This window comes from Eutrigla gurnardus (genome assembly GCF_963514095.1).
Source record: "Eutrigla gurnardus genome assembly, chromosome: 10".
Classification (NCBI taxonomy): domain Eukaryota; kingdom Metazoa; phylum Chordata; class Actinopteri; order Perciformes; family Triglidae; genus Eutrigla; species Eutrigla gurnardus.
In genome coordinates, this window is record NC_139924.1 from 15,628,064 (window position 1) to 15,653,592 (window position 25,529).

At 41.8% G+C, this 25,529-nt stretch overlaps 3 protein-coding genes across 11 annotated transcripts; 2 read left to right on the top strand and 1 right to left on the bottom strand.

Moving 5' to 3' along the window:
* Nucleotides 1-194: 194 nt before the first annotated feature.
* Nucleotides 195-2,304, bottom strand: dnaaf1 (dynein axonemal assembly factor 1). Its single transcript, XM_084019342.1, has 2 exons — nucleotides 1,360-2,304; nucleotides 195-1,283 (listed from the first exon to the last, which is right to left on the bottom strand). The coding sequence occupies exons 1-2, from the start codon at nucleotides 2,282-2,284 to the stop codon at nucleotides 349-351; spliced, it is 1,860 nt and encodes a 619-aa protein (XP_083875468.1). The 5' UTR covers nucleotides 2,285-2,304; the 3' UTR covers nucleotides 195-348.
* A 150-nt stretch (nucleotides 2,305-2,454) lies between these two features.
* mrpl44 (mitochondrial ribosomal protein L44) lies at nucleotides 2,455-4,537 on the top strand. Its single transcript, XM_084019615.1, has 4 exons — nucleotides 2,455-2,651; nucleotides 3,071-3,539; nucleotides 3,677-3,855; nucleotides 4,101-4,537. Exons 1-4 carry the CDS (start codon nucleotides 2,476-2,478, stop codon nucleotides 4,273-4,275), a joined length of 999 nt encoding a protein of 332 aa, XP_083875741.1. The 5' UTR covers nucleotides 2,455-2,475; the 3' UTR covers nucleotides 4,276-4,537.
* A 1,149-nt stretch (nucleotides 4,538-5,686) lies between these two features.
* Nucleotides 5,687-25,502, top strand: agfg1a (ArfGAP with FG repeats 1a). 9 transcript variants are annotated; one of them, XM_084018984.1, is made up of 14 exons: nucleotides 5,687-6,005; nucleotides 11,997-12,090; nucleotides 13,516-13,631; nucleotides 15,017-15,182; nucleotides 15,431-15,593; nucleotides 18,397-18,516; nucleotides 20,179-20,250; nucleotides 21,355-21,570; nucleotides 22,571-22,751; nucleotides 23,026-23,105; nucleotides 23,503-23,610; nucleotides 23,976-24,128; nucleotides 24,321-24,415; nucleotides 24,570-25,502. In XM_084018984.1, exons 1-14 carry the CDS (start codon nucleotides 5,839-5,841, stop codon nucleotides 24,627-24,629), a joined length of 1,791 nt encoding a protein of 596 aa, XP_083875110.1. In that variant the 5' UTR covers nucleotides 5,687-5,838; the 3' UTR covers nucleotides 24,630-25,502. The 9 variants fall into 9 exon arrangements, with proteins under 9 accessions (XP_083875110.1, XP_083875112.1, XP_083875111.1 ...); XM_084018986.1 differs by having other exon boundaries at nucleotides 20,179-20,211; XM_084018985.1 differs by having other exon boundaries at nucleotides 5,688-6,005; nucleotides 18,400-18,516.
* Nucleotides 25,503-25,529: the final 27 nt, after the last annotated feature.

Below are 25,529 nucleotides of genomic sequence, written 5' to 3' on the forward strand. Positions count from 1 at the left end.
ATTATAATTTCTGCTGAACACTGTTTAATTTTTCATAAATTAAAATAACTAGGTTTATGCCCTACTTTTGTTACACTGTGTAGCTTTTGTGCAATTTATTAAAGATAACGAGATGCAAATCTAACTGAACATGTAAAATTTATTGGCATTTCACACATTGTTACAATTAATAACTGAACAAAGTGTTTGAAATTCTTTAACAGAAACATGCGAGCCAATTAATTACATTTCTTATTATAAACGGGAAAATATTAATACTTCAAATTTAAGTAGTAGTCTAATTGCCTGCCAGCATTAACACTTATTTAAGTGTCTTTAAACTTACAAAAAGCTTGAAATCTTAGGAAATCACTCCAGCTCCTCAATCAGGCATCGTGGTGGGGAGGAGGTTTGGTTCAGTTTGGACTTCCTCACCGGTTCAGAAATGAAAGGCTTAAATGTATCCCCATCTTCTGGATACACCAACGATGAAGGATTGGTAGAGACCCCAGTTGATTTGTGGCAGCCACTCCTGAAGAACAGTGAATTTGTATCTGGACTTAAGGTGGGGATGCCCTCATCCTCATCACTGCCTGCTGGTATGACCTCTATTGTAGGTTTGAAAACATCCTGAGAAGAGAACATCGCTGTTAAGTTATCAGTATCCACATCCTCCAGATCAGGCAGGTCCTCAATACGCAGTGAGCGATGTTCTGGAAGGTGAATGGTTTCCAGCTGGTCTGCATCCTCCAGCTCTGTAACCAGTGGTCCGGGTACCAGTGGTCCGGGTACCTTCAGTGCTGGTACGACCTCATCTGCTTCAGGAGGAGCTGCCCTGACCAGAGAAGGCTGTTTCTTTTCATAGTCCTCGCTCATGTTTGCCTGCTCTCTCTCTGCTTCATTTCTCATAAAGTGGACACCAGGCGACTGGTTTCTTTGTTCTTTATCATCTTCTACTTTTTCTGTCTCGAACATCTTTCCTGCGATGCTTTCTTGTTCCTGTGCCGAGTGTTCTGGTTTCATCCCATCTCTCTCTTCTGTTACAGGCTGCTTTATCTGGGATTTCTCCTGGTCATTCCTCTCTAACTGCTCCCTCTCAGAACCTTGACCCGGCTGGTCTGCTTCGAGATGTTCACATTTCTGCTGACGTTCATTGGGCCCCTGTGTCGATCGACTCTGCAAGAACTCTTCATGGGTATCCAGGCAGTCCTGCACGAAGGCTTGGATCACATCTCCTTTTGATGAAATCTGGGTGTCATTTTCCTCACATGGGGTCTCTGGAGTGGTTGAAGGTTCAGTCACCCCTGAAATAAAACAGATTATACTGTTTAAAACAAAAAGCTCATTTACATTTACATTGTAAAGTTGACAAACGTTCACCTGTCTCCTGTAGCTCTCGAAGGCGTCGCGTCTCCAGGGCTGTTTGTCGAAGCTTTGCCATTGCATCCAAGCTGTCCTGAACTTTCCTCCTCTCGCGTGTTTCCCATTGTTCTCTCTCTTTACGCTCCCCTTCCAGTCCTCCCACTGCCCATGCCTCTGCACAGGCCCTGTCTTTGGGGAACACGGGGCGATCGTCGAGGAAGGTGAGCTGTTTGAGACGCACCGTCATAGTCTTTCTGTAGTTTGGGATTTTTTTCACCACCTCGTTTCCCATCAGATTTAACACGCGCAGTTCTGGCATGGCCTCGAGTACCAGGAGGATGCTGGGGTCATTTAACAGATTGTGAGACATGTCCAGTACACTGATTGCCAGACACCGTCTCAGATGCTCGACATCCCCCACAGACTCCAGCTTGTTATGGGCTATCTGCAGAGTGCTCAAGTCAGGGAGGCAGGAGAGGTTCTCTATAACGCGTATGTAGTTATTGGAGACATTCAAAATGGAGAGCTTGGTCAAAGGTTCAAGGTTGCCCAGCTTGCATATGAGGTTCTGCTGAATGAACAGGCAGCGCAGGTCAGTCTGGGCATCCAGGTTCTCGATGCGTTGAAGCCCATTGCTTTCCAGCCAGAGACACTTCAGTCCTGTGTATTCCTCTAGGTTCTCAATGGCGGACAGACCTTTGAAATGCAGGTACAACGTGTCGTTCAGGTAAGGAGTCGAGTAAAGTTTGTGCTGCTTACAGTGGTCCGTCAGAAACCTCTTGGTCATCCGTGGCCCGGACGGGTTTTTGCGTATCTCTTGAGGCGCGTCCTTCAGCGTGGTAGCCACTTTATATTTGATGGAAGAAGTTATTTCGGCATCTTCGCATCCGTTTTGAGTCGCGACTTCATCTCCCATCGTTTCCACGATTTCAGGGGTTGACATCGTCAAATGAACAGGGAGGATTAAGATGTGTAGTCCCGTGAATTTCACCGCGGCAGTCCGCTCCGGTAGCCAACGTTTATGTTTGTTTCCATAGTAACCTCGCTACGCCGGGAACGTCAGGATGGCCGGACATAGTTTATTGTTCCGCGTCGGACAGTTTAAGCGGTTGCACTCGTCGTTCGCTGGTCAACATGGCGTCTGGATACTTACTAAATCGTGGTGCGCTAACGTTAGGGCTTCATTGTCAGCGCGTTTGCCGCAACGTGTCGCTATCGCAGGTCAGAGAGAAGAAGCGATGGATGAAATCATACACACACCTCACGGCAAAGAAGTTAAAGCTCGAAGGACCTCCAGCACCGAAGCCACGGTGAGGCTAACGTTAGCTAACACACTAGAGAGCATCTCAAGGCCATCAATGTACTGGACATATTGGCTAGTGTGTGGCTATTCATAGCCGATTGAGTAGGTTTAATATATAGAATAGTATGATTACATTGCGCACATGTCAATGTAGACTTGTTTCTGTTTTTAAGGGAACCCAGGGTGGTGGCAAGCAATTGAGGTTCCTATTCTCCCTCTCATTTTATCATATTGTTATATTAAAGAGTTTCATTTCAACACCTAACTCTAGTGTACAGTTGTAAGAAAAACAGGGATTTTTGGGATATGACAGCACCTGTGGTAATTAATTACTAACCTTTATTCTCAAGTATGTATGACCCAATTCGGAAGCTTTCTGTCAAGAGAGTCAAGACTCTGAGTTAACACTGTTTTACTTTATTTCAGCTCTCAACAACCTCACTGGGATTACCACGCTGAGGTTCAGGCTTTCAGCAGCCGCCTCCATGAGAGCTTCTCCCTGGAAGTACTGAAAACAGCCTTCGTTAATCCGTGTTACCTGCAGGCCGAGCAAGAGAGGAGACAGGGGTTGGGCATGAACTCCGAGGCCACTGCTCTGGTTCTGAAAGATAATATTCAGCTGAGTAATAATGGAACGAGTTTCACTAAGTCCTTCTTGACCGACTGGTGCAGGGCCAGCTTCCCGAGCCTGCCCAGTGAGGGGGTGGAGAGTGTCGTAGGGTACCTCACCAGTTCAGCAGTAGTGATCTATGTAGCAAGGAACCTCGGCATTGAAGACCTAACCATGAGTGCAGCGTGTCCTGTTCCTGAAGATGTGCTTCATTCTACATTCATGGCAGTAATTGGCGCTCTATTGGAAAGCAGTGGAGCGGAGCAAACTGGATTGTTCCTCAGGGTAAGAGGCTTGCTGCAGAGTAATATGGACTATCAATATTTAGTTTTAATTAACTATCATTTGAGCCACTTTAAGACTCTTAAATTGGCTCTATTGTTTGTTCAGTAGTATGACTTATTTTCATTTTCCGTCTCTAGGATTTCTTGGGCACTGAGCTGATCGGGAAGGACCTGTTTGATATGTGGACAGTTGTCAATCCCATGGGTCTATTGGTGGAGGAGCTTACAAAGAGGAACGTTCCACCGCCAGAACCTCGCCTCATCAGATCCGCTGGAGCCAGTACTGTCCTGCCACTATACTTTGTTGGCTTGTACAGGTATGTGTTCTGTTGTGGATGCAACAAATTACACTAATGGAAGATATACTATTAAAAAACAAGTAAAAGATCAGAGTCAGAGCTTACATACAAACCATAACAAAAATCTTGTTACATTACAAGCTACACTTTAGAGGTTTGAGTGAGATGCAGATGATTCATAATAGACTTGATAGTTAGAAGTGTTTTGTGTATAATCTGCCTAGTATACTAATTTTTTTGTAATTGTTTGTGTGTTTAATCAGCGACAAGAAGCTTCTGGCTCAGGGTCCAGGAGAGACACTTGTGGCTGCAGAGGAAGAGGCAGCTCGTGTGGCCCTCCGGAAAATCTTTGGCTACACTGACAACCACAGACCCCTTGACTTCTCTCCACTACAGCAGCATCAGCAGCCATTAATCCAATCAATCAGTAGTAATTAATGAAGCATCACTCTGTCGCAGCAGAAATACATTTAAATGGGGTGCAGTTTTGACAGGAAAGTGGCATGAATATACTTGAGAGATAATGAGATATGTGTATAACAGACCTGGTATGGATTGTAGGGAGAAGGTTAGGTAAAATAAGGTCGTCATCTAAATTATTAAACATAAACAGTGAGCTTATAGGAATTGTTTCTGTTGGGTATGTAAATATCACCCCCCACACAGGAAAGATAAATAAACCTTATTGTCCACAAAAAAAGAGTATCATTATGGTTTAGATCGAGATTTCTATCAGACAGAAATGTTAAGAATTTTCAAACTAATTTGATAACATAGTAGGTAAAGTCCACTTGTCCCGTAGCTTACCTTGGGTAATAACCTATGGGTTCTGCACTTCATGGCACAAAAAAGCTCTGAAACCGGTTGTCCTTGTAAATAATACAATTGCCATTTTGTTAACTTGGTATTCTGATATATGTTCATCTGAAATAAAGAAAGTAATGTGTATCTCAGTCATCTTTTTAATTGTCTAATGACAAGTGTAATTCAAGTGAGAGACTTAAAGTGTTGTCCCTCCAAATGATTCATATTCTCTGCAGAGGACCAACCTGACCAGCCCTCATTATTTTAGACACAAGAGAAATGTTGTTCCGTGTCATTGTTGTCTTTATTAACACACTTGGGGGCTTTTTACATGCATGGATTCTTCTACATGTCTCATAAGATGTTTTGTATGTTTCCTGAAATTAAAATGCTGGCTTACATTAAAAAACCCGTAAGCATTAGAAAGAAACAAAAGGCCACAATGCCATGCCCTTTGGACCGCACACCCATAGTGTTGCAGTTGCAATGACGATGCTTATCCGCACGGTAGCGCTGATTTGTTTAAGAACGAGTAGTAGCTGTCTGCGCTGTCATGAGTACGACCCAAGCCATCTCATTTAAAAGACAAGATAGTTCATGTCCTTGTCTAACCTTTGGTAGCAAGACGGGAATTTTCTCGACCGAGCCACCCCGTGCGTTCTCTATTTATAGTTATATTTTCACCATAAATGTATGATGTGATAACTACAGATAGACTAATATACAGTAACTGCCAACCACATTAATATAAACTCCTTTCGTCATCTACGCCGGTCAAAAGTGGGTACTACGCGGTGTACATTCAACGCGAGAGCAAATTTATTATTGTAGAACGCTATGCAATATAACGGTTCCTTACATAAACGCAGACTCGGTGTTGGAAACAGACTTTACTTGGAAAGTAGCGAATAAAGCACGTCTATATTTCGCCCTTATCCAAAAGTAAGCGGCTACAAACAACGGGAGCGAAGGCGGAAGTCGACGGCAGTAACCATCTTGTTCCGTTGGAATAACTGGTCCAACGCCTCAAACTCCTTGTTCGAAGAGACGCAAGGCCCCCCCCCTTAACAACAGAGCCGCCACCTACCCACTCCCTCTTGTCTTTAGCGCAGGTCGGCAACCCTTTAAAGGCACAGCTGGAACTGTAGACCCTCCAGTCTCCCCCGGTTTTATTAATCCTGCTGAATAACCCTGACCATGTCGGCGAGTGCGAAACGAAAACAAGAGGAGAAACACCTGAAGATGCTGAGAGAGATGACGAGTTTGCCTCCCAACAGAAAGTGCTTTGACTGCGACCAGCGCGGCCCAACCTACGCCAACATGACCGTGGGCTCCTTCGTATGCACCTCCTGCTCTGGCATCCTGTAAGTTTTATGTTGCAGATTGACCTTAGCTTAGACATGGCGCACACGATATAACGTTTTGCTACGCTTCAGCCGCATGTGGCGACCTACGCCAGCTAGTAAGCTAGCGCTAGCTAAACGCCGTATTGGTGTGCAACCGTGAGTTTAGCTGTTTTGACATTGTCTCCTCTTGCTGTGTGCTCTGTTGGGCGGGGTGCATATAGGTGTTAAGTGTTCAGCACAGCAAGCTAACGTAGCAACCACGACTAGATCCTAGCTAACGTTAGCTTCCAATGCTAGCAAGTGAGCAAGTTAACTGACACTTGCAAGCTAGGTCCACAGATAAGCCAGTAGCCAGTTGCTACTACCAGTTGCTGGCAACGTTTGGAGGCACCACCTTGTAACTGAGCTAGCCTAGCTGTTTATTGGTTTTTGACCCGACAAAACCAGAATACCGAGAGTAATCTGTTTAATTTAAAATGTTTTCATTGTTAAATGACTGGAGATCTGGGCGTGGGAAAGCCACAACATTTTGAGATGCGACAGATAATGATTTGCCCGGCATTCACGCCCTCATCGGCTGTATTTGGTTGGATTTAGAAGTATTAACGTTACCCAGCCTCTAACAAATGTAGGCTGACAAAAAATAACTGTGAGACAGTGCCAATGCCGCCATGTCAGTGTTGTACCCCCTACAACGGGTTAAAAACCTATCCAGAGCATTGTATAGTGTCAGTGTAGCTGGAGGTTTTGACTTTAGATAGCATTTTTTCCTGACTTAATGCTTTACTGTGCAGTTGTGTAACCAAGCATCTGTAGTTTGGGATTTGGGATTAGTGAGGCATTCTGTTTCTTCTTCTAAAGATAGACCACTGTAGGAAAGCTGTCTAAAAGTTGCCTGTTAAAAGGCTTTGATTAGTGCGTATATGTGATGCTGGTCACATTTAAAAACGAATGTGATGTGAGATAATATAGTATTGATAATATATTGCATTATTCTCTTTAGATGTTTTGATCTATTGCGCACAGCAAAGTAAATTACATATTGACATTCGACGAAGTGTTTGCTTTATATTACCTATATTGTATGACATGCTAATAATTCTTCTCTGAGGCTGAGTGCTGTTTTCTTTTGTAAGTGCATTGACATTTGGTCGACCAGAAGCCAAATCTTGCCTTTGTAGAATACAACTGGGTGATAATTCAATATGACAAGTTATTGTCTTATTGTTCTCAATGGAATCGTACATGCTGAAGTAATTTTGTCAAGTCAAGATTGTGGAGTTGTTTTTGCATTACATTTTACTGTTCAGTTCAATGCCACTTGGAAAAAAATATATAAATAAATAAACTGGACTCCAACTGGCAACCTTCCAGTCACAAGCTTCTCCAACCTTTAAGCTCCATTACCCAGAATACAATATTGCACACAGCTCAGTACAGGGTTCTCTCTGCCTAATAATAATGTGTAAAGGTCCCCTTGGAATATAAATGTTAGTTACAATAGTGTTTGAGTAGTGTTTTCTAACAGCAGTGTGCAGCATCTTCATTCATTCATTCATTCATTCAATCATTCATCTATTCATTCATTCAGAACACCCAAGTGTTCCCCAAATTCTGCTTAACCGAATACCCCAGTTTAGCTAAACTACCGTCTTAATCTGATTACCCTGTGTTTGTGTGCATGCATGTAAACATATGTGTACACACACACACACACATATATCTCCATCCATCCATCCTGTTCTGCTCATTCACACAGTCAGCTGCTTGCACCGGTCATGCTTTAGGGAAATCACCATTTTGTCATTCGCCGTTTGTGAGTTATGGTTATTCAGATAATGTTGCAGGGCAAAGGGAAAGTATTCGTTGCTCAGTAATTTCCCACTGATTACCTTTTTTTTTAGGTTTTATTAGTCGACAGGGGAAGATTAATTAGTTTACATAATACTATGCGGTTTGTCCCCCAGACTTTGCCTAGATACAGCTTTGTTTGAATAGCGTTGTGACCTTAATCTGTACAAACTGTTTTAGCGGTCTCCACTGAATGCGAAGGTTATTTACTGCAGCATTGAAGAGAATGAGATTAATATTGTGTTTGCTGATGGGCATAGTTTGCCCTCCATTTCACTTCACTGGTGGGTCTGCAGGGACTCCACTGTGATTTTCCCATCTGCTCACCCTATGGTATTAAAGTCTGTAATGTGAGTTAATTGAGTTCTTTAATAGCTTGAGATCACAATTCCTTCTCTCCTGCTGTCTTTCTTGCTCACTTTTTATGAAGACAAAACATGTTGTGTGGCATGCCAGTGGCGGAAATATTCTCAGCAGAAGAGTGTTGGTGTGAAATGTCTGTATGATGCATGCAGGAAGCCTGGTGTGATTGTAGGCTTAGGAAGTGGTATGGCCCCACCAAGCTGCTTCATCAGCAGCACGTGCTGTTCTATGTGACACAGGAAATGGTTTAGACGTTACTGTCTACCTATCTCTTTCCGTTTGGTTCTAGAGAGGTGAAGACATTGGCATTGTGAGAGAAGTATTCATAATCAGATTTGATACTGTCTCGACTTCCCAATGTGACTGTTTTATTAATATATGTCTGTGTTAAAAGAATTTGCCCGTAACTGAATAAATTCACCCAAGGAGGAGATCAGAGACATAAGTAAAGTCGACGTCTGACTTTAATCTTGATCAAGAGGAGCAGTTACAGTGCAACAACGTGTGAGGATGCTACAGAGAAAGTGCTCAAATCATTGTTGTGACTTGAATCTTTTAAAGGCACAGGAGATAATGCGTCATTGACAGTTAATCTTCATGCAGAACAAGACATCATGACCACCAGGCCTCTGATAACATTTAGGTCAGCCATGGGGATACTAAAGTAATAAACAGTTCAACACATAAAGCTGTAACCTGAACAAAGAAAACTTTAAGACATGAGGTTATACAAAATTCTTATAACAGTTTGCTCTACATGGAAAGCAATACAAACCCTCTTAACACAGATAGTAACCTATTGTATAAATTTAGCATTTATTGTGAAAAATTATGTTGCTGGTTCAAATGCAGTATTTCAAGTACATTTGACTGCCAGAGACATTGCCGAGGCAATCACAGAAGATATTTTTAATTTAAGGAAGTTGTTTGCCACTTCCTTCCTTTTCATTTGTTTGGAAAGTAACTGTGTTTTAAATGTTTACGGGTGATAGCAGGGGCACTGTTACTTACTGCATAACAAACTTCTCCCACCATAGTTGTGGTTGTTTAATGGGTGGAGTTGGAATCCACTATGTAAACGCATTCCTTTTGAAGGTGGAGGCCTTCCCAGGAGGGTCACCACTTACAATGTCTCTTTCTGGAGAAATGCCCATGGCAGGAAATAACCCCACTTGGCCTATGTATTCCTGAGTAAGCAGGGCTCCCAACAGTTACATGACAGAGGTGGGAGGTGTCACTGATGACAAAGTCCTGGATAATACTTACACACTATAACGTCTATTTTGTTTTCCCCTTGCCTTGTCTTTCACCTGCTGGCAAGAACCCCAATTGTGATTAGGGGGTCTTCAGCCAGCTAGGAGGGGCCAACTTTGACTGCTGAGTTTACAAATCTCAACTAACAAATACAACTCATTCAGCATTTTAAATTGTGGTAGAAGAATGTGTAAAAGCAACGGTTTGTGGGGAAAAAAATCAGAAGTGAAGGATGATGCATAGCCTCTCCTCTCTTTTGAGACTTAACATTGCCAGTTTGTCTTCCCCCGAAGCCAGTATGCAAATGAGCTGCGTTTTCCTGGCTGAGCTGGTCTGATGTACACTAGCAACTAGATCATAATTATTTAACTTTGCAATATGTGATACTATTCTGATACCCTATGATACCATTTAAATGTGTTGCTGCAGTTAAATTCAATAGTCATTTAGCACTAACAAAATAACTACTATCAAAATTCCTTAATTGGACTGCTGGTTAGAGATGCTGTCATATTGCTTTCTCCCAGTATATGAAGTTTCATCCTCGGAATGGGAACTGATCCTTCACCTACCTGCTGGAAAAACACATTTAAAAGTGTAATGGATGAGGTTCATAGCATTAATTTAGCAGCAAACTACCTGAGCAGATAATGAAGTCGCTCTCCCTTCTGTGTTGTTAGCCACGTTTCTTCTTGCTTTATTGACATAGCCAGGTGGCCGCATTTGTTTTAAGTGCTCATTCATGCGTGTGAGCACTGGCTAGCTCATGGCTACTGTTCAACCAACAACAGTGTCGTTGAAGCGTAGTATCTTCCCTACAGTTCCCCGTCAGGTTTGTAATGTTAGTGCTGTTATTACCGTTGGCTTTGAATAGGCTCGGGTGTTGCCATGTTGAGAGGCTCTAAATCTCTTATTATTTACCCGTAAGCTCAAATGGTTTGGCTTCTTTTTCTCTTGATAAATTTGCTTCTAACGGTTTTGTCTGAAAATAGACATTGCAGTAATCCAACTGTGTTTTAGAGCAATGAATATACCGTGAATAAAATCCGGTGTGGGTGAAGCTGTAGACCATCCTCCCTTTGTCTCACACGCTCTGGTGCGTCTTCACTGGTGCGTCTTCACTGCTTCCTCCGGTCGGACGGAACCCGGGGGCGCATGTCCGACAGAGCGCCGTGCACGACGGTCCGGGTATGGTCTGTTGCGTTTCATTTTTAATGACAATGTGCCGGCTACAGTTCGTGTTAGCTTGTATGTGTGTGCTAACCACTTCACATTGGACTGCTTCAGTAACGTGTGTGTGAAATTGATGAAAAACATTAAAATATGGGACCTTTAATAAAAGCATGGTGGCTCTTGTCATTGTATACACCTGTTTTCTGTCTTGTGACTTTGAACGTTAATTGACATAGCTGTTGTATATAATACTTTGTGAAACAGCCGGCTGATTGGTGGATGTGTAAAGAATGGATGGATATGAGAACATGTTGTCTGACAGGGTACTAGCAGTGAATAATTTAGCACTTTTGTCTAGTATTTCACTGCCTTTAGGACCCGACTCTGTCATGTGTATAGCATTGTATTTGTAATTGTGACCCTGAAGATCTCATTTCCTGGAGCGGTGGTTCCCAAAGTGGGTGATCCACGGCTGCCTTGAGGATGGACCACGGGTGTTGCAAGATGTAATAAAATATCAAGGTCTCTTCACGTTAAAAAACTGCACTGTTTTCATTACATTTCCACTAGCTTTGTATCACTGCAATGTGGGTGGTATGTGGAAATGATTGATGTTCGGCTTGACGAGTTACAATATAGACGCTGCTATGGAGGCTGTTGTATCGCAAGTTGTGACAACAACGCAGATGGAAACTTAGTCTAACGTGTTGACAATTCTGTCAGAAATCAGGCAAGTATTTTCCTTGTTCTGTGGAATGTGATGCTCAGCAATCGAACTCTGGACACATTTACATTGTGTGCTAAATGCTGATTGGTCACCTTCACAGACAAAACAAGTGGCGACCTTGAAGCCAGCATTACATTGGTTTTCACTTGCTACTGGTTCCAGGAATAAATACTCAGGAAAGCAGGCCTAGAGCTTAATATACAAGCCTAAACAGTCTACCAGCCATTTGGGCCATTGTGACATGAGCGGTGACCTTCTGAGAAAAATTAGCAATGCTTGTGGGCTAATGAGTGTTACTCCATAATGGAAGTTTCTATATTAAGGGACATTGCATGTTCTTTTACTGTACCGACAGCCTCATTTCAGTCATGTCAGTGAAGAGAGTTGCACCCACTTGCTTTATGTGCTACTCCTTTTTCTTTCTCTCAGTATTTGTTTTTTGTCATTTCTCTTTCTAATGTTGTCTTTCTAACTTACCCCCCCCCCCCCCCCCCCCCCCCCCACACACACACACACACACACACACCAGGCAGCTTGTTACTGATTAAATGGCCACGTCATGTAGGTTGGATCTGGTCTATGTCCAGATTAAGTCATCATGTACAAATTAAACTGACCCGTTTCCATTTCTGCTCCTACAGACGAGGACTGAATCCACCCCACAGAGTCAAGTCCATCTCCATGACAACCTTCACACAACAGGAAATAGAGTTCCTACAGAAGCATGGCAATGAGGTATGGCCATTGCCTGTTGTTATGTTTAAGTTAACTTCCCCTCTGCTTTGTGAAAATCTGCACATCATCATAATTCAACATGCAAGCAAGCCTGTAGATAGCCTTGAGCTGGAAAAAAAACAAGACAACATATTTAAATCAGTCCAGGAGTCACATGACTCTCAAGGTGTTAACGACCCTACAAGGCGTACAATACTTTGAACGAAGTTTTCAAGGACTAGAGAAACTTCACAGACGAAACAACATATTTGAGGAACAAATATGTGGCACGTTGATATAATTGTCACAGCATTTAGTGCCATTTGGGCACATTTATGATTTTTTAATATCACAATATTTGGAATATTGCTGCTTTATTGTGTTCCGGCTCCATTCCCTAACCTATTACATTAGCGATAACTAGACAAAGGACTTCACTTGGACCATTATGTTGCTCTGTGTTTCTTAGATTTGAAAGTTCCTAACGTTATCTGAGCTTTGCCATTTCGATGCAGTATATTTCAATGACCTACTGTACTCTTTTACCCCAAAATTTGTCATTCAAATTCTGCAACTCCATCATAATCGGAAAGAGTAGGGTCATATATTTGTATTGCACAGAACACCCACAGTGCATAATCATTCACTAGCCGCTTCTGGTTGACGGAATATGAAGAAGAGCGATGCCACCTGGGAAGCACAGCCTATTAAAAGCTGTGTTAGAGGCAGACACGCAGGAAACTCAAGGTTGGAGATGATGCATACAATCCTTCAAGGCTGCTATATAAATACTTCTGTCCTCAAGTTGTCTTAATTTGTCCTTCCCCAAAGAGCATTTGACACTTTATACTATCAGCATTAGCAGCTAAAAATCACAGTGGTATTAAAAAAGAAAAATGTTCTATGTGCTGTAAGTGTAAAGAAACAGCAGCAAAAGCTTATACCCTAAGAGCCACACTGCCTCATGCAGCACCATTGCTTCATCTACAGTGCACCACTCTATAATGAGTGCACACATGAAGCCTATAAATCTCTCTTTTCAGGATTAGGCAAATACTTTCGGAATGCTATCCAAAACTTAAGGCCATAGAAAGGTGAGGCTTAGACTTGTTTTAATATGTTCAGCCTTTTGACTATTTTTCAAATATGGCAAATCTTTGCAGTTCACCATATAAATTGACAGTTTTCTACAATAGACCTGGTCCAATTTGCACATGGTTTAATTTTCAAAACATCAAAAAAATCCTCTTTTAAACTTAACCTCCTGCACTTTATGGCTTGAAGGTGCTTTATCTATATCATCACTATGTTTACCCATAGCTCCTCTTTTTTCATTTCCATGTGCCACTATTTCACATAGACGTAACAATTTAATGGCTAATTAACTAGCTTGCTACAGAAATGTTCAACCAAAAATTCTTTGAGCTGTTACACTGTGTGTTCCAGGTTTGTAAACGGATCTGGCTTGGCCTTTATGATGACAGAACCATCTCAATACCAGACTTCAGAGAACCACAGAAGGTGAAGGAGTTTCTTCAAGAGAAATATGAGAAGAAAAGATGGTAAGTCAGTTTTACAAGCTGGCAGTGCAATATATGAACAATCCTCTGGCAGTGTACACTGTGCAGATATGTACTTTTCTTTGTGTTGGTCTTCTCTCTGGCTTGGAATGTCTCCCAGGCAGCTCATAGCAGTTAGCCTCGAGCAAGCAACCAGATACCCTTCTTTAAATGCACACAATGTAGGTCATTACAGTCGAGCTGCTTTATGTACAAGATCTACTTGTTCGATGAAGTTGTTTAATTTTGTCCAATGTGTATGAGGTTTAGCATAGTTTTTACTGGTGCATTGTGACTGTTGGTTGTAATTACTAATGAAAGCATTTATTGCAGGCAAACAAGTGGTTGTTATATTGACACTTGGTCATCAAAAGTAAATATATATTTTGTAAGACTGTTGGTTTATGCAGTTAGACCGTTTCAATACAAAACTGAGGCGCATTATTGACACAAATGTCGTTTTTCTGGATAGTCAGCTATCAATACTATGCAGGTTATTACAAATATTAGCTTTTGGAAGTTAGAGAAGCATTCTACTCGTTTTGGACACTCTCCTTTAACACATGGCCTGTCTGCTAGCTGTGAATCACATTGTACCCAAATAAACATTTCCTGTTATCACATTTGGACTGGCGAATAAGCTGCAAAGTTCTTTAGTAATTTGGCTCGGTCATGTCCAGCGGGCTCCATAGTGCCCACAAATAGGCATGAAATTATATAAAAAAATTCATGTCATGCTTATGTTGGCCAAAATGATTGCGTTTCATGATATTATCCCCTGAGAATATGCTTAAAACTCTTAAAATGGCACTAAAACTTACTGGAATCACTTTACCCGACATTTTGTTCAGCTTTTGCAAGTGACTTGTAAGTATAATCATGATTATCTCGATAATGGAAATTCACCAAGATTAACTTTTGAACAAGATTATGTTTAACTTATTGCGACCCATGACAAAATAATACCATGGTTCAGATAAAGTTCCATCGATGTTCACAAAATTTGGTGGAATCATTGCACTCCTCTTTAAGAACATCTTAGATCTTTTTAAAATGTTTAAGCCTGATAGTAAGTCAGCCATGCAGGTTGTCATTTTTTTAAACTTTGCACTCATGTTCAAACTAGTAAATATTTTCATTTGATGTCCTAATTGGGCTTGTGCATGACACATTGGCTCTATAGCGCCCCCTAATCACTTTTAGCCTTCGAACGCATTTTAGATGTTCTTGGTATACTGGGAAATGCGGGGAACGCATCAAAATGTTTGAAATCGAGAAAATACGCAGTGATTGGGTTCAAGCTTGTTTAGCTACTCCTTAGCGCCACCTCTATTTATAAGACCTTTGTAATAAAGGTTAAGTTGAATGTATTGTGAACTGTTTCCTAGGTACGTTCCTCCTGAGCAGGCCAAAGTAGTTGCATCCGTCCATGCCTCCATTTCTGGCTCCTCAAACAGCAGCACCAGCAGCACCCCTGAGGTTAGACCACTAAAATCTCTGCTGGGGGAGTCGGCTCCCACCCTACACCTCAACAAGAACACCCCACCTAATCAGGTGAGATTTGTGTCCATTAATTTGTAATGTTTTGTTATCAATAGCAAATATACAGACTGGGGTTGAACTTTGGGATTTTTTTATGAACAAAGATTTCGGAAAATCGCTATACAAATTAAATGTATTATTATTGTCGACATTGTGACAAATGGGCTGCTTGTAAAAAGGGCTAAAAAAAAAAAGGAACCACACTTATGCATTGTGACCAAAACATACCTTTTTTCACATTTATCTCTTGTCTCCACCAGTCTCCAGTGGTGAGCCGTGGACAAACCCATCAGCAGCAGTTCCATGACAAGAGGTTCGACCTGCTTAGTGACTTGGGTGGAGACATCTTTGCTGCCCCATCCAATGTGAATGCAGGCGCCAGCTCCAGTTTTGCAAACTTTGCACATTTCAACAGCCACACAAGTAAGGAACAGACAACTAGCTGATTGATTGACTAACATAAAGCAGTAAGGGGATCCAGAGATGTAAAATGTACGTGCATGTAGGCAAGTCTCCCTCTTTTTGTGGAGAACAGCGCCAAATTACGAGACATCACGTAAGGTTTTAAATGTTATCTGAAATGCCGATGATTGCTAATGCGTTCTAATATTTACCTCCTATAAACTGTGTAAGATGTTCGAGATCACGCAGAATCTTTTAAATGTCTGCAGCCACTTCCTCCATGATTGCAAAATACCCCATACAGTGCCTTGAAAAAGTATTCATACCCCTTGAACTTTTTCACATTTTGTCACTCTACAACCACAAACTTAAATGTATTTTATTGAGATTGTATGTGATAGACCAACACAAAGTAACACATAATTGTGAAGTGGAACGAAAATGATACATGGTTTACAAAAATTTAAGCAAATAAAAATCTGAAAAGTGTGGTGTGCATTTGTATTCAGCCCCCTCTACTCCGATACCCCTAAATAAAATGCAGTCCAATCAGTTGCCTTCAGAAGTCACCTAATTAGTTAATAGAGTCCACCTGTGTGTAATTTAGTATCAGTATAAATACAACTGTTCTGTGAAGGCCTCAGTGCTTTGTTAGAGAACACTAGTCAACAAAGAGCATCATGAAGACCAAGGAACTCACCAGACAGGTCAGGGAAAAAGTTGTGGAGAAGTTTAAAGCAGGGTTAGGTTATAAAAACATATCCAAAGCTTTGAACATCTCAAGGAGCACTGTTCAATCCATCATCCAAAAATGGAAGAAGTATGCCATAACTGCTAACCTACCAAGACATGGCCGTCCACCTAAACTGACAGACTGAGCGAGGAGAGCACTGGTGAGAGAAGCTGCCAAGAGGCCCATGTTCACTCTGGAGGAGTTGCAGAAATCCACAGCTCAGGTGGGAGAATCTGTCCACAGGACAACTATAAGTTGTGTACTCCACAAATCTGGCCTTTATGGAAGAGTAGCAAGAAGAAAGCCATTGTTGAAAAACAGACATAAGAAGTCCCGCCACAAGCCATGTTGGGGACACAGCAAACATGTGGAAGAAGTTGCTCTGGTCAGACGAGACCAAAGTAGAACTTTTTGGCCTGAATGCAAAGCGCTATGTGTGGCGGAAAAGTAACACTGCTCATCACCCTGAACACACCATCCCCATTGTGAAACATGGTGGTGGCAGCCTCATGCTGTGGGGATGCTTTTCTTCAGCAGGGACAGGGAAGCTGGTCAGAGTTGATGGGAGGATGGCTGGAGCTAAATACAGGGCAATCCTGGAAGAAAACCTGTTGGAGGCTGCAAAAGACTTGAGACTGGGAAGGAGATTCACCTTCCAGCAAGACAATGACCCTAAACATACAGCCAGAGCTACAATGGAATGGTTTAGATCAAAGAATATTCATGTGTTAGAATGGCCCAGTCAAAGTCCAGACCTAAATCCAATTGAGAATCTCTGCAAGACTTGAAAGTTTCTGTTCACAGATGCTCTCCATCCAATCTGGTTGAGCTTGAGCTATTTTGCAAAGAAGAATGGGCAAAAAATTCAGTCTCTAGATGTGCAAAGCTGGTAGAGACATACCCCAAAAGACTTGCAGCTGTAATTGCAGCGAAAGGTGGCTCTACAAAGTATTGACACAGGGGGGATGAATACAAATGCACACCACACTTTTCAGATTTTTATTTGCTTAAAATGTTGTAAACCATATATCATTTTCATTCCACTTCACAATTATGTGTTACTTTGTGTTGGTCTATCACATAAAATCTCAATAAAATACATTTAAGTTTGTGGTTGTAGAGTGACAAAATGTGAAAAAGTTCAAGGGGTATGAATACTTTTTCAAGGCACTGTACATGGAATATTTTATATAAAATCAGTTGAGACATATCTGGCCTTGGCCAACAAGTTAACAAAGTTGCATATACACTGAAAGCCATCTCACCAGATTTAGAAAGGCTCAAGGCTCTGGGCCCACGGAAGAGATTTCCACACTGTGACCCAAGAGACAGTCTGGGGTTATAAACTGACATCATCTGAGATGTTCCTGTGCAGATAATGTCTTCATTCCCCCATTAAAGAGCCATCAAGACTCACCCGTAATTGTGCAATGTACAATACACGACCACATGCTCCAAAGAAATAATTGCCTGAATTAAACCTCTGCTGCTGCATCCAAACAATCTAAATTCACAGTCATAATTTAAAAAGCTTACCACCAAACATCAGCAGGGCAAGAATGCACTTTGACCTTTACTTTTTAGAGAAAAACGCTGCTGTTGTACAATCTTCATAGGCCTATATTGTGTTTATTGTGTAGCACTGGTGGTAATTTGTTGATTGAAGTGGCAGAAATGGAAGAAACAGGTCATATTTTTTGTTCCATCCTTCCCGTCGTTACGAGACTTCTAAGAAGCGTGGTCGGCAGCCCTGGGAGATGGAGCGTCAGTTAGCAGCTGTGTAGCAGCTCGAATTCAGCTCACATCAGCCCCCTGTGATTTCCAGCACTAGGTCGAACCTTCTTTTTGCAGAGAATAAAGTGCCACCCACACATCTCCCCATAGCAAGCAATCATAGTTTATGATGTGTGTCGTGCTGATCTGATCTCTCATATTTAGCACTTAATCCATTGTATTTGTGTTTTAGTCTGTCATCCATGCCTTTTTGTCATTATATGTATTAATCCATTCTATTTTTATCTCATCCATTGTTTTTCTTTCATTGTTTTTTGTCCATCCGTCTGTCTGAACCTCTTCCCGACACCACCTCAGCAGCACAGAATGCCAACGCAAATGCAGACTTTGCTAATTTTGATGCATTCGGGAGCACTTCTGGGTCGTCAGGTGGTTTCCCCTCCGCACCCCAAGTCCCATTCCACCCCTCAAATACAGGTAGAACAAGTCCCCTTCACTGGACAAATGGCACACATCCAAATCATGCTTACATAGTTATGTATTATATATCTACCTATAGGCTAATCAAACAACCTATCCACATGCTGTTTGTCTGATGTTGCCAGTTTTGTTGCCATTTGTCTTTAACTGTTGTAAAAATGCATATCCTCTGCTCCCCATACCTTTCCACACACAGTGTCCATTCATCCTGTGTCGATTTTGAAAGACCTCTGTGGTCACACTAATTTCCCATATTCCAAATTAAGTTTTATAACCAAGAAATTAAGCAAAAGTTTGGTTTACACATTTCCTCAAGGCAAATAAATATACTAATACATATTTCGGTTTTCTCAAACAACAATTGCTTCACCTGGATTCCATGCATTGTTATTTTGTTCAATTTACACTTTGCTCCTAAAGCTGATATTTTGATTAGGTATATAGAGTGGTGAAGTCCCGCCCCTTCCGCTAGACTGTGAGATCGTAAAAAACGTATGGGTCTCAATGTAGATGAAATAATTATTTGCTGGTCCCAGTTGTTATATTCCCCGAAATTAGAAATATGTTGTTTGTGGATTTAAATGATAATTTTTCACGTCAAGAGTGTGAACGTTTATTGTGCAATTGTTCAGTTTAAGGCTGTAGAGAAAACACAATAAGAGACTACACGTCGTGTATGTGACGTCACGTCATCACCCTTTCTCACAGCGATTCAGTGCCGATCAAACAAAGATGCTGGTATGTGTTTTGTTCCTGAATGTTCCCATTCCAGCAGATACGGCTGTTCATTCCCGTCTGATGAGAAGACGAGCAATTGCTGGCTCAAACTGACGGATATCATTCGCGCCGAGAGCAGCAAAGAGCTGTAGTTCACAAAGCGGCCTCACATAAAACCTACCATTATCAAACTTCTACACGATAAATCTTAGGTTTCTTTTGCATGAAAAAATATCTTTAAAAACCACAAACAACATATGTGAAATTCATGGCACAATCCAAACGGGACCAGACCAATTCCAACGAGACATTCATATTGAGGTCCCATGGACTGGAAATAGAAAGGCAGGACTTCGCCTATGGTGGTCTTTAGAATACATTCTACCACATACTGGCATACTAGTGTCCACCTCTTACCAGTGTTCACATTCTGGTCCATACTACCCTCCAATCCCTTAATACATCAATACTGCACATGTCATGTAAATCCACTGTATTTGCTCAGCAGTAACTGGCTTACTAGCTTTTTACCTGAACACAGTGACTTACACAAATGCATCCTTTCACCTCCTCCCCTTAGTCTCAGGAAAATATTGTGTACTACAGTGCCCTCTGCTGGAGGGGTACAGTGTTCATCTTTGTGTGGAGCAGCACAGTGATCTCTTTAGTATGCCTATTGCTTGATGGATAAAGCTCGCCTCTCTCTAGTGGCTTTGTAAGATAATCCCTTTCTCACAAACAGACTCGCTATGCTGTCTTGCCTAAGCTGAGCACTCTGTCTCGTGTTTTCCCATCCTTTTTGCTTCAGCAGCAGTTGATTTGCTTTTTACAACATGCTTTTTTAATTTTGACCTCTGGTTTAGTTTTTTTCTTTCGTTTCTCCACCGTCTTACATTGCTCATTGCCCCATTTCTCCCTCCTTCTTTGATTTTTGGCTGCCAGTGTTCACTGTGCTCTCATCCAGTCGCAGTGTGGGTGAGTTTGCCACTGTCCTGCCTTTCCAAGTTGCACACAGTAAGTGGCTCTCTCTCTCTCTCTGGACTTGCCCTCTTAACAGCTTTCACCCTTTCCACCATCTAATGTGTTGCCGTTCTCTCTCTGGATTTGATTTCTGTCTATATTCTGAATCCCTGTCAACAACCTCACTGGTTGAAAACAGGGGTGATGAGCTTCGATTGTTGCTGTCATTGTTGTTAACCACTGTGGAGAATAGAACAAATTCAAGGATATTAGACTGCAACGATACCAGGTGTGCCTGGTATTCTGAAGCCTCTCAATTTTATGTAAACGACTTCAATTCCTCAGAGGCTTTCAGACCACTGTTCAGAGATATTTTATATCTGCTGATGGAAAATCGTTCTTTACATGCTAAGCGGTACTCTACCTATTTACTTGTAGAATCTGCTTGTATTTTTGGACATTCTTCTAAAATATTTACCGTTAGCAGCAGATATATAATAAAGCATCTCTTGAATAGTTTGTCTGTTGCATGTAAGTTTATAACTGTCTCTGTGCTCAAGGTAGTTATACAAACACTATTCCATGGAATGCAATTAAACCTGACTGAAATTTAACTGGTGTTGCGGTTTCAGTGTCATTACTAAAAAAAAAATCTCTCCCCTTCAGGATCAGAAAGACTGTGCTGTGTCCAAGTTTTACCTCCCATATCCCAAATCCTCTGCTGTGCTGTGTTAAGCATTCAATGTTGTGATGTATCAAACCTTTTATTGCATTCCAATCAAACCACTTCTCCCTAAGCAATGCTGACAGGGTTAAATATTTTCCCATGTCACTGTTAACACCGTTTGGGTTGGTGTTGTCTGTAACTCCCTTGCTTCACAGTAAGGTGCTGAACACCTTCTGCCTGTGACACAAATAAATGACAATGTAATGTGTTTGTTAGGTTCATAGGCTAAAGGGGCAGCGAGCATAGTGCAGTATTGCAGGGGACATGTTTTAGAAGTGCTATCCTATAGATAATGAAGGAAACCTGACCCCAGCCTGACTCCACCCCAACTTTACCCTCCATGCAGCTTCTTCTCCCTCTCTCCACCCTGTTAATGCTGTTACTCAAGACCAACAACGAATATGACTTTTTAATCTCTCTCTTTTATACAGGTAGCGCCTCAGGGGGACTAGCAAATGCCAATTTTGCAAATTTTGAGAACTTCCCCAAATCGTGTAGTGCTGACTTTGGATCCTTCAGTTCCTCCTCCCAGAGTAACTCCACAGGAGCTGTCAGCGATGCTGTACAGAGCACTAGCCTCCCTGCCGATAGATACGCAGCCCTGGCCAGCCTGGATAACGTGTTTAGCTCTGCCAATACAGAGCAAGGTAATCTTCTCTTGCCTAGCCTGTTTCATAGATCTCAACTGTAGGGACAGAGGTTGACAAAAAACTACAAGTTTACGAAAGTAATAACTTGAAACCAGGCACACAGATTTAACGGAGCAATATACCACATTCCATAAACATCTATTTGCTGATATATATAATGGAGTAATGTCTACCATAGCAGATAATGAAGTAGCTCTCCCTCTGTTTGTGTTATCAGAGCTTCTCCTTGCTTTGTTGACATAGTCGGGTCAGCCACGCTTGCTGTCGGTGCATGTGAGTGTGCACCACTGGCCAGCTCATGGCCGTTACCCTGAATGGCTCTTCTGTGGTGATTATGGCCGATCACAGCATCCTAATTGACGGCGTTGTTGACGAGTAGTACCCGTCCTCCAGTTCCCCCTTAGGTAAACACTGTTGGCTCTGTCGGTAGTAGTTGAAAGGCAAAAGAAATGCCCTCAGTCTCGTATCCTGCACCTTATGTCCCAATGAGTCTTTTGCAGGGACAGGCATAGTGTTTCTCAAATCAGTGCTGAATTTTCTAGCAAGCATCTAATACAATACAGTAAAATAATATACAATAAAAGCTTTGGCTAAGAGGAGGCTTGAATGTATTTTTCCGATGGCCTTGCCTTTTCCCCCTCAGTGCTGTGGAGCTAGCCTGCATAAAGACTACAGGCCACTGCACATGGTGGAAATCCTTGCTGTAAAGAATGCTATATGTATTTGCTTCATTGGATATTTTTAATGTCACATGATCAGAATTCTGGCACTTGGAATTGTGAATTGTACTCGTACTAGTTGATTCTGTTCATATAACCAACTGTATTTATGTGCTAACATTTCCGTGTTCTCCATTACCTTTTTAATAGGTTGAATATGGCAGATATCTCCGGACCTTTTGTTTGTTTGTGTTTTTTGAAATGTAACCATTTCCATCCAGGTTAGTTAAGTTGAAGAGGATTGAACCCAGCTCTGCTGTAATGTGCTCTTATTCCAGGAGGTGCCATTCCTGTCGGGGTGAGCTCAGCCGCACCAGCAGGAGTAGGTGGTTTGCCTCCGAAGCAGTCGGCAATACTATCAGGGGGGGACCGCTATGCTGCTCTTGCTGAGCTTGATACGGTCTTTGGCCCCCCAGTCCCTGCGAGCAGTGCTTACAACACCACCAGCACTTCACAAGGGTGAACCACTGCACTAAACACACACACACACACCAAACATCTAAATAAATTAAATACAATTTCTATTATCTAATTCAAGACATTATTATTTGTTAAAACACATTTAAATACATTAAGAATTGTCTTGCGATTTCACTAGCAAAGTGACTTTTCTCCACAGCAACTTGACATACAGACACACAGTGACCACACTCGCATCACACAGATCGTTCATTGGTTTCTGGGCTACTTATTTGCCGGCTTTCCTGATAAGCATGACTTTGTTTTACGACAGGGGCGTGTTTGGCCCAGAAACTGGGGTGTCATCAGTACAAGCACAGCAGGCCCTGCCTGGTATGGCACAAGGTTTTGGAGGTGAGTGAACCTACAGGCTGTTTCCTGCCATTAGTTCTCTCAAATTGTAATTCATAATAATTTGAAAGTCCTGTTGGAAACAAGGGGCAACAACAGGGTACTATATGTAGTTGAAGCTTGTTTCACCGTTTTGGTTTGAAGAAAATGTATTCTCAAATGTCATCATCTTACTGCTTAGGAATTCAAATCTTCATTAGTCAGGAATTTAATCATGATGAGTTTTATTGAAGGACACTAAGGTTGAAAGGGCCACCAAGTGGGAGGGGATAGTGGACATCAACATGTTTAAATGGGGCATCCTCCATTGATCGATGCTTTTGTTTTTAACATATTTATGCTGTGATCTTCATTGTTCTGTTTCACACTTGTTTGGTGACCCGACAACTCTCTCAAACAGCTCAGTCAACTAATCCGTTTGTAGCTGCCCCAGCAGCAGCTCCCACAAACCCATTCCAGAGCAACGGCAGAGCAGCAAACATGGCGGCGGCGGCAGCTGCAGCAGCAGGTGTGTTTAGAGGGTCTACTATATTTGTTACACATTCACACCTTATTCAGGTACTGCAATAGTGTAGACTAAATGTGAATACTTTTTATTATGGAAGAAAAAATAGGTGTGTTACGTCATTGTAGAGCAAGCTCTAACAAACTGCTGATATTTATAACACCTTAGAATCTGCGTTTGTTCTGTTTCTGCTAATGTGTGCAGCTCCTGTGTAATGTCACACTTTCTAAGCAAGTGTGTATGTGCTGGAAAATTGACATGATTAAAAAAAATAAAATAAAGCAATAGATGATTTTAACTGTTATTTTGTTGTTTGATTGTTTTGTATTGTATAGTTATGGTAACCCATGGCTGTCCTACTGTTACAGCATCATTTGGCACAGGCTCCATGAGTATGCCAGCTGGATTTGGGAATGCTGCAGCCTTCAACCTCCCCACCAGCTTTAGTGGAACCTTCCAGCAACCCTTTCCTGGCCAGGCTCCCTTCCCTCAGCCACCTGCATATCCCCAGCAACCCAACGGTGTGTGTAGGTCATGTAGATGTAGACATTTCTGCATCAATAACTATACTTCCATGTCTGTCTGTCTGGCTGATTACATCCCTTTTTAAAAGTGGCATTTTGGAGTCATGTTACTCTGTTCTATGAGGTTTGCTGGCTTGAAAGTGAGTCGAAAAGTCCTTTTTTGGAATTGACAATCTACATGTCTTTCAGGTGGAGGATATCCAGCCTTTGGCCAGGCCAAGCCTGTTGTGACTCCTTTTGGACAGGCAATGGCTGGGCCAATGCTTTCTAGCAACCCTTTCCTGGTGAGTAAGAGGGCTTGATTTCTTGTAGAAGAAAAACAGTTTTCTACAGAAGTAGTAATATTTGATAGAGAATAGGCAGTTGCATCATTCCTCCTTTTTAATTAAAAGCTAAGTCGTTTGCTGATTGGGTTTGCCTTTCTGCTTTCCCTTTCAGGGTGCGGCTCCATCTGCACAATATCCAGCAGGAGGCTCGTCAACGAACCCCTTCTTATAGCGATCCATCCAATCAGCTGCACTACAGGGTCAACAACTGGCGCGCTTGCACCTATTGCACTGTTTTGTTTCACAAGTAGCTTTAAACACAATGTTTGTAAGGGTTTGTACTTTGTATCGCAGTTTGTCACAAGTGGAACAATGTGACGAACCGTCATGCTGAAACCGTCATTGGCTACAAAACAATTTGTTGGTGTGTGTGTGCAGAGGGAGAGGTTGATCCCCTCCTCTATTTATCCTGTGAACTGGCCTGGCCTCTACTGAACCACAATGTATAATCAAACTGGCTGAAAACTAAGTTATTGCATACCGTATATCCCGTTCATCATGCTGCAATTCTGTACATATGAATTTTCTTTTTAGGAAATTAGCGCTTTGTGCATATCAGTATTTGTATTTAACACACCACATTTGTTAAGACAGAACTGTTGCTTGGAAAAAGTGAATGGGTACTGCCACTTACTGTATTTGTGAAGAACCAAACTGTTTATTTGTGCAGGTTCCTTTTTTAGGTAAACTGCTTTAACTGAAGAAAAGAAAATGCCTATTCTGTTGGCGAGAGATGAACGGAGTGACTGCTGCATGGGCAGGGAACTCGTTTCTCTGCCGCCCCCTATCCTGCTGACAGAGGCCCAGGTCACAAAGCTTCTGAATCTCAGTCGGTCCATAACTTTGTAACAGGAATGGCTAATGAGCTGAAAACCACTTACATTGGGTATTAGAGAATTTTAAGTTGATTTGTAAATATATACAGTATAAATATATATATATAAATGAATTTTAAGTAAGTAGAAAAGACCAAACCATTCATTTATATTGATGTATGGAAAATCTTGTATATTTGTTTTGTATATATTAAACAAAAAGATTTATATTCATGGTGTTGCAGTCAGTAATTTGA